This window comes from Mirounga angustirostris, unplaced genomic scaffold (genome assembly GCF_029215605.1).
Source record: "Mirounga angustirostris isolate CCGP_5_RB_7025 unplaced genomic scaffold, mMirAng1.0.hap1 SCAF_15, whole genome shotgun sequence".
NCBI lineage: Eukaryota > Metazoa > Chordata > Mammalia > Carnivora > Phocidae > Mirounga > Mirounga angustirostris.
Window position 1 is genome coordinate 44,209,375 of NW_026991723.1, and position 13,254 is coordinate 44,222,628.

Below are 13,254 nucleotides of genomic sequence, written 5' to 3' on the forward strand. Positions count from 1 at the left end.
TTTTCTTAGTTGAAGTGCTAGCTAGAAAAGGAACCATTTTCATTATCATTCAGCAGCCTTGGTGGTTCAGTGGTAGAATTCTCGCCTGCCATTATCATTGAGCAAATTTCTGTTGAGCGCTTACAGTTTGCCAAGCACAATACTAGTTGCTTGGAATACATCAATGGACCTAACATACCAAACCCTTACCCTACACAGCTTATATCAAAGGAACAATATGGAACATGAAAATAATCCACTTTCATGGGTTTTTCCATGAAATTTTTCCTTTCATGATTGTATTTTTGTAATTGTAGTGAATCATAATTATTGACACTGGGAATGATTTTTTAATTAAGTCTCTATAATATCAATAGGTTAGGTTCTCCCTCTCTCCCTTACCTTCTCCTTTGCCTGCCTCCATCCTCTCTCTCTCTTTCTCCCTCTCTCCCCCCAACCTTCTCTCTGTTTATATATTTGAACTCTAAAAACATCTTTGTCTATGCTGTTTTTGTTTCTTCCTTAGCCTGATTGAAATTCCAGCTGAATTCATTCCCCTCTATGGGAAGCATGCTTTATGCTTCCTCAAAAATGAAGGGAGAGTCATTGAGTGGTGATGGGCCTCACGATGGATCCCTGCAATAGGCACCTGGTTGAATTACACACCTTTCTTTCCTGTTAGATTGTCGGCTGTGATCACCAGCTGGGAAGCACCATCAAGGAGGATAACTGTGGAGTCTGCAACGGGGATGGGTCCACCTGCCGGCTGGTCCGAGGGCAGTATAAATCCCAGCTCTCCGCAACCAAATGTAAGACACTACAGAGATGGGGCAGTTTGGGGGTTTATGGGCTAATTAATCTCTTCTGGTTTTGTGCTGGCTCCCCTCAGCAGCTAGGAATAAGGCCACCACCAAAATGAAGATGAATCTGAACATGTTCCTGCTTTGTGTATTAGTTTAGGTAGAACACTGCAACCCCAAGGAGGAAACCTTTCTTTTGTGGTGCAGCAGGAGCGAAGTACACTTGGATCAAAATAGACTCCATTTACAAACCTAGACATGCTGCCCAACATGAGGACAGACTGCACCCAAGCCTTGCCTGACACGTAATGTGATGCGCCTGATGGGATATAGCAGGGAGAGTGTGTAAATCTAAACAGATTCACTCCCTACCACCATGCAACCATGCTGTCTTCATTTACAAAATGACCCCTTTGATTGGTGCTGATTACAGCTTCTTTCAGAATTAATATCAGACAGTGATTATATAAAGCCATTTATTGACTTATGTCTTAATCTCTCTATACTAACACAATAAATGTGTGCTTACTATACAGTATGTGCTGGGAACTTTGCATGATCATCTCATTTTATCCTGATAACAACCTCATAGCAAGGCGTGGTTTATCCTTATGTTATGAATAAGATAACTGAAGCTGAGACAGATCATGTGACTTGCTCAGAGTCACACGGCTCTAAAATAGGAGAGCCAAGATTCAAGCCCAGGGTCCAATTTCATTGCCTAAGCACTTACTCATTCCTCTGGACTGTCCCACAACCCTGCGGATTATTTCCATGGTGGGACATTTAAAGCAATTAGATGTCAAGACAAGGTACCTCAGATGTCTGCCTGACTGGGTCTTGCTAGGGTAGATGGCAAGTGTCTAGTGATGCCTAAGACAACCACTCAGTCACACAACGACCCAGATCATTTTACAAAACACTGTCCTCTATGACAATCACCGCTATGGGTGCTGCATCAGAAAAAGATAGAAATAAGGCAATTCTTGTACTCAAAGACATACACTTTTAGAATAATTTGACCTTGCTCAGTAGACTGTCTCCAAATTTTGCCATTATCCAGAATTGTTCAATAGATCTTTGATTGAGTATCATTGCACATGTCTCCCCTGGCTTGGGAACTAAGAATGAATTCTTTTACTGAATGCGGTTTTGTTCTATTTGTTGACTAGCTGGGAAAAAACAATTGACTTTGTCAGGGTCTGTGGCTTTAAATGGACTTGTAGGTCAAGAAAAAAGACAGTGGACATTAAGGACCTATTCCCAGAAGTCAGGAAAAGGCAGTTTGCCCAAAGGACTAGGCTCTAGGGAAGAAGAGGTGATAGCAAGAAAGACTAGGGACTTTTAAACACAAGAAACGTTGGAGGTACCAGCTTGGGGAACTCTACATGCTAACACCCCTGCTGGCAGTGAAAAATGTGAATCTGTGGGGGGAAAAGACTCTGGCAGAGAGAATGAAGGATGAGGTAAGTTAGACATTGATATAGTACATTCAGTTGAGATTTTTTTTTTTTCTTTCATGTGTTGGTAGCTTCTGCTATACGATGACAAATTAAAGAATTTGGAAGATGAAAACCAGAGGATAGAGGCATAATTCTTTTGTAAATCTCTGAAGTCATGGTGGGATATTTGGGAGGGGGGAAGTTACATTTAAAAAGTCACTTTTATAGAACACTTTAAGAAATCTTGGAAGAGCTCAGCTCTTTCTAATTATTTATGTCATGTAATTGAATCAATGCTCATTATCTAGGAATCTAGGAATTTCTGCTAGGCACAGAAAAAGGAGATAGCTTGCTTTTGTACAGTAACTGCTATATAGCAGGCTTAGGGGGAGGGGATCCTTCCTCCATTCCCACTCATGCCCTCTCCCTGAACAATCTGCCTGGATCAGTATGAGGGCATCATCAGGGACCTCTGGGGCCTCAATCACTGGAATAATGAGAAGCTCTGAAAGAACAAACTGAAGTGAATTAAGAGCCATAAGTCATCCCCAGATCTGCAAATAGATATTTCAATGAAAAGTGCTCTGTTCAAGACAGAGGAGTAGGTAAATTATATAATACGCAACCTGATGATTATCCATAATGACAAAATGCAATTGATTCATTTACCTTAGCACTGATGATGCCTCATGACAAAATGATTTATATCAATAAAGCCCAACCCAACATATGCATGCACCTCACCACAATCTATAGCAGATGCTGAACAAACTGCCTCGTTTATGTTTTCTCCACCCCAGAAGAACCTTCCACCCTATATTTACAGGCTGCGCAGTGACTCACAGGCAGGGAAGATTAGACCACTCAGCAGGGCCTACGGTGCTGGCCAGGTGAGCAGCGCTCCACCCGTGAAGGCCTGGTGGACCTGGGCCAGCTCGCTCCCCTCTGCTCTGCCAAAAGGCACTGTAAGCCAGCCACATGCTCTTTGTGAACTCCTAGCACTCGGATTCCCCACATTGAACTCATTTTCTTCTGAACTGATATCCAAGATTTTTTTTTTAATGTTATCAAGCCTTGGGGGAACAAAGAGAAAACAGAAGAGTGGAGAAAGACCATGGCGGGAAGTGCCAGAAGGAAAAAGAGAAGTTGGAGGAATTCATCCAATGGCTGCCATTTGCTGGCAAACAAAAAAGAAACCATCTTTGTATCAAAAGACAGTGTAATTGCCTAATACAAATACAGACAAGAAAGAGAGCTAGATCAAGGCACCTTTTCCCCCTTTTTAAAGGAAAAGGCTGTCCCCTGATAGCATTCAATCTTTCCATTTTTCCTGATCACTTCTTTTCAACTTCCCCAGCCCAACAACAACAACAAAAGAATAAATTTAACTAACATTAACTTTTGATTCTTGAAATTAAATGCTCACTTTCTTGCAAATTGTATTGGCTTGTACTCTATTACATATTTTCCAAGTATATGCAATATACTTAGAACTACAGCCAGTCTATTTGCTATCAATTTAATGTCTCCAGCTTTGCAAACCTCTCATATGAATTTGTGTGTTTTGAAATCACCTGGATATCCCAAAACTCCTGAAGGACAGACAGACAAAAAAAACAGACAAAACAAAAAACTAAATAAAATGTATTGCCATATGGTGATAGGAGTCTTGGGAAAAAGTAAAGCAGGAAAGAAGAATAGGCGAAAGGGCTGGGCTGCCAGCCAAGGGTGTTACAGGGACTTGCAATACTAAATAGATTGGTAAGGAAAGGACTCACTGATAAGATGGCATCTGAACTAGGATCCAAGGTTACCTTACAAAAGTCAAGGGAAAGAGAATTCCAGTCATAGAGAAAGGCAAGTGCAAAGGCCCTGAGGTAAACACAATCTTGACATATTTCTTGAAGTGCAAAGAAGCTAATGTGACTTGAAGTCAGTTTAAAGAAGCCTACTGGGAATGATGAAGGCAGGAGGGTTGCGAGGTGGGGTGAAGAATGATTTTGTAAGGATTTTGGCTTTTAGTCAGAATGAAATAAGTCACAGGAGGATTTTGAGCAGAGGAATGACTTGATTTATTTTGAAAAGGATTACTCTATCTACTGTGTTGAGAATAGACTATAGTTGGTCCAACTATGGAAGTAAGAAAAGCAGTCAGGAGGCTGTTACAGTAAGCCCGTTACAGTAAGCCTGGAATGATGATGGCCTGGACCATGGCAGCAGTGGTGGAGGTGATAAAGAGTGATTCTATAGTGCATTTCTGTGAATGTAAGACCTCACTGATTGAAAGATGGGCCATTATTTTATGCACCACTATGGAAGAAAGAAAAGCTGCCACTGAGATTAAGAAACTATGACACAATGCCTCCTGACCACTTAGAGTTTTTACTTGATAGTTCTTAAGAGATCTACTTTAGATTTGGATTTTTTTTAAGCCATGTATTACTCATACATACAAAAAACCTGAAATAAATTAATAAATTGGTAAATTAAACTGAAATAAAACTTTTCCCCAAACTTCAATTTTTTTTTAATCATTTTAGACTCAATTTCCACATGTCATGGGGGTACCTGTAATACAGCATTTTTAAAAGAACTCACAAAAGAAATAAAATCCATTGGTACTGGACTCTTTTTTCTTAAACAGCTGTATTGTATAAATGACGTAGTGTTCAACTTTGTGAATTTTTACATATGCATACAGCTGTGAAACCAAACATAACCCTCATCCCGAAAGTTTTCTGTGCCCCTTAGAATCCTTCCCTTGCGCTCTCCTGGCCCTGTCCCCTGGCAACCACTGATCTTTTTGTCACTATAGATTTCATTACTTTTTCTAGAATTTTATATAAATGGAATTCTACAATACATACTCTTGTCCAAATGGCTTCTTTCATTCACCATAATTATTTTGAGATTCATTAATATAGCATGCATCAGCAGTTTAGTTTATTTTATTGCTGTATAGTAATTCCAGTGTATGGACATACCACAGTTTGTTTATTCATTCACCTGTTGACAGGCATTTGGGTTGTTTTCACTTGGGAGGTCTTATAAATAAAGCTGCTATGAACCTTCATGTACACATTTTTGTATGGACATACGCTTTCATATCTCTTAGGTAAATTCCTGGGAGTTGAATGGCTAGATCATATGGTAGGTATATATTTGACATTTTAAGAAACTGCTAGACTTTTTTCCAGAGTAATTTACTTATTTTGCATTTCTACCAGCAATGTGTAAGAGTTTCACTTGCTCCACATTCTTTCCATCACTTGGTATTGCCAGTATTTTTTATTTTAACCATTCTAATTGGTACATAGTAGTATCTCATCATTGTTTTAATTTGCATTTTCCTAATGACTAAGGATGTTGAATATCTTTTCATAGTGTATTAGTCTCCAATTGCTGCTGTATCAAATTGCCACAAACATAGTGTCTCAAAGCAACACATTTATTATTTTATGGTTCTGGAGGGTCAGAACTCTAAAATGGGTCTTGCCAAGATGAATTCACAATGTTAAACAGAACTGTGTTCCCTCTGGAAGTTCTAGGGGCTAATTGATTTTCTTTGATTTGGCCTTTCCAGCTTCTGTTAGGTTATCTATGTTCCTTGGCATCTTCGGCATCTTCGGAGCCCCGCAGTGTAAAATCTTTAGATCTCCTTCTGCCTCCAATCTCCTCTTCTATCTCTCTCTCCCAGTTTAAAGAACCCTTGTGATTACATTGGGCCCACCCAGATAATCCAAGACAATCTCTTCATTTTAAAGTCAGCTGATTACCAGTCTTAATTTTATCAGCAATATTAATTCCCCCTTAACATAACATATTCATAAATTCTAGGGATTAAGACATGGTCATCTTTGGCAGAGCAAGGGGGTAAAATTATACTGCCTACTACAGAAGTGCTTATTTCTTCTTTGATGTGGTGTTGGTTCAAGTCCTTTGCCCAGTTTTTAAATGAGTTTGATTTCCTACCATTCAATTTTGAGAATTCTTTATGCATTCTGGGTACAAGTCCTTTGTCGGATGTGTGATTTGAAAATATTTTTTCGGGGTGCCTGGGTGGCTCAGTCGTTAAGCATCTGCCTTCAGCTCAGGTCGTGATACCGAGGTCCTGGGATCGAGCCCCACATCGGGCTCCCTGCTCTGTGGGAAGCCTGCTTCTCCCTCTCCCACTCCCCCGCTTGTGTTCCCTCTCTTGCTTTGTCTTTCTCTGTCAAATAAATAAATAAAATCTTTAAAAATATATATATTTTTTCTCCATAGGTACTTTTTGTCCCCCAAAACTGGCTTAATATTAGCTTTCATAGAGCAAAAACTTCTAATTTTGATGAAGACCAGTCATCAGTTTTTTCTTACTAGGACTGTACCTTTAACATTGTACATAAGAACCCCTTGCCTAATCCCAGGTCACAAATTTTCTCCTATATTTTCTTCTAAAAGTGTTACAGTTTTATATTTTAGCTTTTATATCAATGACCTATTTTCAGTTAATTTTTGTGTAAAGTGTATCTATATCTAGGTTAATTTTTTTTTTCTGATATAAGGATGTCCAACTCTTCCAGCCCCATTTGTTGAAAAGATATCCTTTTCTCTCTTAAATTGCCTTTAAAACTTTGTCAAAAGTCCACTGGCCATTCCTGCATGGGTCTTTCCTTGGACTCTCTATTCTGATCTATGTGTCAATCCTTCACCAATACCACATTGTCTTGGTCACTATAGCTTTAAGGGAAGTCTTTCAATAAAATAGTTTGATCCCTCCAACTGTACCCTTTTTCTCAAACTCATTTGGCTATTCTCTATTAATTTCTTTGCCTTTCCATATAAATTTTTCCATCTGCTTGTCCATATCTATAAAAAATCTTGCTAAAATTTTGATTTATAATTTTGTTAATTCATATAGATTGATATGTGGGGAATTGACATCTTTACTATGTTAAGTCATTTAACCTATGAGCACTTCATGGCTATCCATTTCTTTAGGTCTTCTCTCATTCCCTTCATAGGCCTTTATTGGTTTTCAGCGTACATATCCTGTACCTTAGTTAAATTTGTACCTCTTTTATTTTCTTTTTCTTTTTTTTTTTTTAAGATTTTATTTATTTAACAGAGAGAGACACAGCGAGAGAGGGAACACAAGTGGGGGGAGCGGGAGAGGGAGAAGCAGGCTTCCCGCGGAGCAGGGAGCCCGACGCGGGGCTCGATCCCAGGACCCTGAGATCATGACCTGAGCCGAAGACAGTTGCTTAACAACTGAGCCACCCAGGCGCCCCCCTCTTTTATTTTCTTACCCTACTGCATTGGCATTTTATTTTTTATTTCAATTTCCAATTGTATATTGCTAGTTTATTTTTATGTGTTGGCTGTGTATTTTTCAATCTTCTAACACACTTATTAGTTCTGAAAGTTTTTGGATTTTCTACATAAATTATCATCTTGTTTTACAAATAAGGATGGTTTTACTTCTTCCTTTTCAAATTGTAAATCACGTGTTTATTTTTATGGCCTTATTGCACTGGCAAGGATGCCTAATATGATGTTGAATAGAAGAAGCAAGAGTGGATAACCTTACCTCATTTCCAATATTAAGAGGGAAAGCATTCAATTTCTCACCATTGAGTATAAAGTTAGCTGTAGGTTTTTTTGAAGATCCCTTTTATCACATTGAGGAAGTTCTTTTTTATTCCTAATGTGCTGAGAGTTATTATAATGAATGAATGTTGAATTTTGTCATGCTTTTTCTGCCTCAAATGATGTGATCATATGGCTTTTCTTCCTTAGACTTTTATTGTGATGGATAACATTGATTGATTTTCAAACAAAGAATCAGCCTTGCTTTCCTGGGATAAACTCTGCTTGGCCATAGTGTATTATTCTTTACATAGATTACAGGATTTGAATTGCCAGTGTTTTGTTTGAGGGTTGTTTTTTTTTTTTTTTAATCTATGTTCATGAGAGATAGTTGTCTGTAGGATCCCTTCCTTATACCACCTTTGTCTAGTTTTTGTAGCAGTGTAATGCTGACCTCATGCAATGAGTTGGGAAGTGATTTCTCCTCTGTTTTTTGGAAAAGATAGTATAAAATTGATGTTATTTCTTCTTTAAATGTTTGGTAGCATCCACCATTGAAATTCTCTGGGCCTGAAAATTTTTGTGTGTATGTACTTAAGTTTTTGAACATATGGAATAAGGTTATAGTTAATATTTTAATGTCTCCTGCATTTCGATTGATTGATTTTTCTCTTCAGGATGGGCTGTAATTTTTTTGGCTTCTTTGCATGCCTGGTAATTTCTGACCTGATATCAGATATTATTATTTTATCTGGTTGGATATTAGATATTTTGGTATTCCTGTAAATATTTTTTCAGTTTTGTTCTGGAAGCAATGAAGTTACTTGGAATCAATTTGATCCTTTTGGGGTCTTAAAATTTGGTTGGCAAGACCAAAGCCATGTTTGGCTGGTGCTAATTGTCCCCTGCTACTGAGGCAAGACCCTGCTACTGCTCAATGAATTATAAAGTTTTCTAGCATGTCTAGTGGGATAAGATACTATTCCCAGCCCTATATGCATGCCAGATAGTCATTTCTATAATTCTTTTGTGTGGTTATTTTCCCAGCCTCAGCTAGTTTCTTTATATGCACATCCTGATTAGCATGGGTATGCTGCTGGATACCCAAAGAGAATAATTTTTAAAAAATTATATAATAGCATATATCATTAGCATGTCACATAAGTATTTTTTCTATGTCATGTAAATATTTTTCCCAGTTTTGTTGAGAAATGATTGACATACATCACTGTATGTGTTTGAGGTGTACAATGTGATGGGAGAATGCTCTTAAAGCTCTGGAATTGTCTCTCTGTGTAGCTCTCTTCTCTCTGGTAATCTGTCATTCACAACTCTAGCCACCTTGATCTTCTTGGATTCTCAACTTTGTCTCCTCAACTCAGGGAGTCCTCCTGGGGTTGGGGTTCCCACCTCCTGAGCTGCAGCCAGGAAAGTCTTTCAAAGCAGGAATCCCAGGCAGTGTTAAGGCTCACCTACCTTGTTTCCTGATTCTCAGCAATTGCTGCCCTTCTTTGCCTGATATCCAGTGTCTTGAAAGCCAGGGTTTTATATAATTTTCTGACTTTTTGGTTGTTTCCAGGCAGAAAACTAAGTCTGGGCACTGTTATTCCATCTTGTCAGGAACCAGATGATGCTGGACTTTCAACTCAGGTTTGCAACTGTGTACAGCGAGCTGGCTTTTGACTCCCACTTTGGCAATGTTATTAAGCACTTCTGGTTCCTCATCTCCTTACAACCCCCACGACTATTTAGTTCCGAGAGGCTAAATAAGGGTGTTCCACTATTATCTTAGAATCTTCTTCCAAGCTGCTGACTCCCATTTTGCAAGTTTGATACTGGTCGTTTTGGTGTTAGCAACTGTGCAGGCAAAGATAACTATGGCAGGATCACTGCCTCAGTGAGAAAGGATATAATGCACCATTGATTGTGGGATGCATTCTGATTTCACATATGTTAAAATGTGAGAGACAGTTCCTCTTAGAATCCATGAAATATGGTATTTTGACTGTTGTGGCAATAGGATTTTCTAGCTGATTATATATATATATATATATATATATATATATATATATATATATATATGAAGTCAAGAATAGCTCCAAAGTTTTTGGCCTGGAGAACTGTAAAGATGAAGTTCCCAACATTTGAGAGAGATGAGGAGAGAGATTTGTAAGGAGATGAGGAACCAGAAGTGCTTAATAACATTTGAGGAAGATCCATCTTATTTCGCCTGTTAGGTATACGTCCTCCATTGTGTAATGACTGATAACTTCAGGGGGAGATGTTGAAGGGCTCAAATGCTCGGCTTCACCTTATTTCATTGGATATATTGTAAAAGTAATGAAGTTGGCATGGAGATAAAAAATATACTACTAAAACCTCCTCAAGATTGGCAGACTGTATGTACTGCTATTTTTATGTGTAGCCAATCACATTAACGATGACTCTTCTGTTAAAAAAAAATTACCATAAAAAAAAATGAAAAAAAGAAACGAAAATAAATTACCAGTCCCATAGACTTAGAGGGAAGACTCCTTAAAAACATAAACCTCAACAGGTCTAAAAATAAGGCAAGCTCAGATATCAGAATAGGAAATCCTATCTCTTCAAAAATTATCATTATGACCTTTCTCTGATACAGCAATGAATGACACAGAAAAGTCCACGTATGATGAGATTGTAAAACAAGTTTAAAGTATTCAATAGAAAGCTGTGAAATACACATATAGCTGTAGACTTTTTGAGGAAATATTTTAGGTACAATCTTTAGAATAATTAATTTTCTTGAGAAAGGACATTTGCAACCCATATTTGTGACATGACAGCATTTATGATTCCCATGGAGAGCTTATCAATTTAATTGAGAAAGAGGTTATCTGATCTCTGAAGCAGGTCTTCCAGAATTGCTGATTAATAACCTAGAAATATGTCCTGACTATTGGTATCATGGTTCTGTCAACAAAGCCAGAATAGATTAGGCCAGATGCACTTGGTCATAGAGCAGTGTGCCTTTGTGGAAAAGAGCACCCACAGGAATGTGAGGCCCAGTGAGAGAGGGTGTACCCATCTGTCCCACCAGTCAAACCTATTGAATTAATCACTAAGGAGGTAGGTGATAAAGCCAGGCTGCTCACACATTCTCAAATGTCTTAAACACCATTCTGTGCTCACTCTTATAATAGATGCCAAATGGAAGAATCCCCCAGCCCATCCCTAATTATTGAGAATTTATCCCCAAATAAGACAATTATTAATACATATCCAACTCAAAGAGGGGCTTTTTATCAACATGCAGAATATGAAATCAATTTTTTCCTATCTTTTTGTCAAGTTAAGATCACCGTTTCTTAAATTATATTTTGAGATGTATCAACTGTGTTAACAGATTATATATGTGTGTGTGTGTGTGTGTGTATATATTCTCTGGGTAAACATTTTGGGGAATGCACTGGATTAAATAGAATGAAATGAGGCTCTTTTGTTCAGGGCTTCTAAGAAACCAATGTGCTTTATGGGTTTCCACGAGTAGAGTATAGCTTGTGGTATTTTCCCACATATTTTATCTGGGGCCCTTCTCCTTGGACCATTTTGTGGGGCTGCTGCTTTGCTGGTCTTTTTTGTCACTGAACCTCTGGTACCTAGGAGGGGGCCTAACACTAGGAGACACTCAAAAAATATTTGTGGACTAAAGTAATGAACTTGCTGATTGCCTGATGAGGGGCCAGTTGTCCATCAGCCCTTGAGAGAACCATAGAAGAACAGACCATGACTCTTCCTACTTCCTGTGCCCTGTGAGGCTGATTCTTCAAGATTGCACCAGCTTTAGAGGCTCCCTATTTCTCTTTGACTAACCTTTTCCCCAACACCCTTCTGGGTTTCTCCCCATCTTCCTTGGGGAGCATACAAGGGTTAATGCATCAGCCAGAAGCCAGGGTCAATGCCCCAGTATATGGAATGAGAGTGGCTTCTCAACAGAACAAGAGGGAGGCCGCCTGAGTCGTGTGTGGGTCAGAAGTCTACCACCGAGTGTTGCAGAGCCAAACAGAAAGCTTCCCTTTTACTTGCCCTTTATTTGACCTGTGGATAAACAAAGACTTTCTATTTCCAGAAATCCCATTGTTTTAACTGCTTTGAGTTTCTTTTGTAAACTTAAAAATCCATGTCTTTGTGCAAGACATTTAAAGCTCTATGGGCCCAGTCTGAACATTTTTGTTCCTTTTCTGTATTCTCCTTACATGTTTTGTGCTTATAGCCACAAAGTCCTGGCTCTCTGAAATTCAGCCTTTTCTTCAACAATGTATGACATTAAAAACCGCTAGAAGGTTGTAGTGTGAGTAGAATATTCAACATTGGAGAGAACTTGATAAATGTAACCTCTTTAGGGAAAGAATTGAGAGCATATGATTCTTCTTTATCATTCAACTGGCTATGCGCTGGGGCCTTGGAGGGTTTAAAAACATAGCAAAAATAAACAGTCTTTCAGTCCCTGTCCTTAAGGAGATTTGGAAGAGACGGAGGAAAGTAATATTTACAAAATGCCTCCTGTGTTCCAGGCTATACAACTATATATTGATATCAATATCTATATCTTTTTACAACAATATTGTGAGGTAAGTGTGCTTTTCCCTGTCTTACAAATGAGGAAACAATATAAGGATCAGAGAAGTTAGGGAACTTCTGAGATTCATTTATGGAAATCAGATTCTCCTAAAGATGGGATGATGCTAAGTTTCAGAACATTGGTTACCTTTTAGGATTACTCTTATTGAAACTAAATTTTTCCAAAGAGAGCATGATAATATATAATATCAGAAAAAAATATGTGTGAAAGAAAGAATCCCCACGGAGCTTCTGAATATGCTGGTGAATTTAAAATGCCTGCTTTTTCCCTTGTCTTCTGGAATGCCCTCCTCTTTTTTTGACCATGGGCTACTCCCTATACTTCTCAGAGGCTTCATTTCATCATCATAAAAGGGAGAATGTAGTATCCTCTTTGCCTATGTCACAAGCTTTGGGTGAAGGAGTAAATGGTATAATTTAGAAAGTGAAACTCTTCAGTGGCATGTAAATGAGAGGTGGTGTTGTCACAAACGTCACAAGCAAGAATGCCTGTGATATGTTTGGGGTGCATAGAATATAAATCTAATTAAAAAAAAAAAGTAGGGCACCTGGGTGGCTCAGTTGGTTAAGCGACTGCCTTCGGCTCAGGTCATGATCCTGGAGTCCCTGGATCGAGTCCCGCATCGGGCTCCCTGCTCAGCGGGGAGTCTGCTTCTCCCTCTGACCCTCCCCCCTCTCATGTGCTCTCTCTCTCTCAGTCTCTCTCTCTCAAATAAATAAATAAAATCTTTAAAATAAATAAATAAATAAATAAATAAATATAAATAAAAATAAAAAGTAGGTTCTGCTTCCAGTGAATTCAGTCTCAATTTGCAAGTAGGGTGAAAGTAACCCATTTCTAAATC

General features: G+C 38.5%; 1 protein-coding gene across 2 annotated transcripts in view; it reads left to right on the plus strand.

Annotated features, from left to right (window-relative positions):
• ADAMTSL1 (ADAMTS like 1) overlaps positions 1 to 13,254 on the plus strand; it is a 939,419-nt gene that overhangs the window by 685,179 nt on the left and 240,986 nt on the right. For both annotated transcript variants that reach the window (XM_064579938.1, XM_064579939.1), the window contains one exon: positions 662 to 788. In XM_064579938.1, the coding sequence (XP_064436008.1) occupies positions 662 to 788 (127 nt within the window). The remainder of the gene's footprint in view (positions 1 to 661; positions 789 to 13,254) is intronic.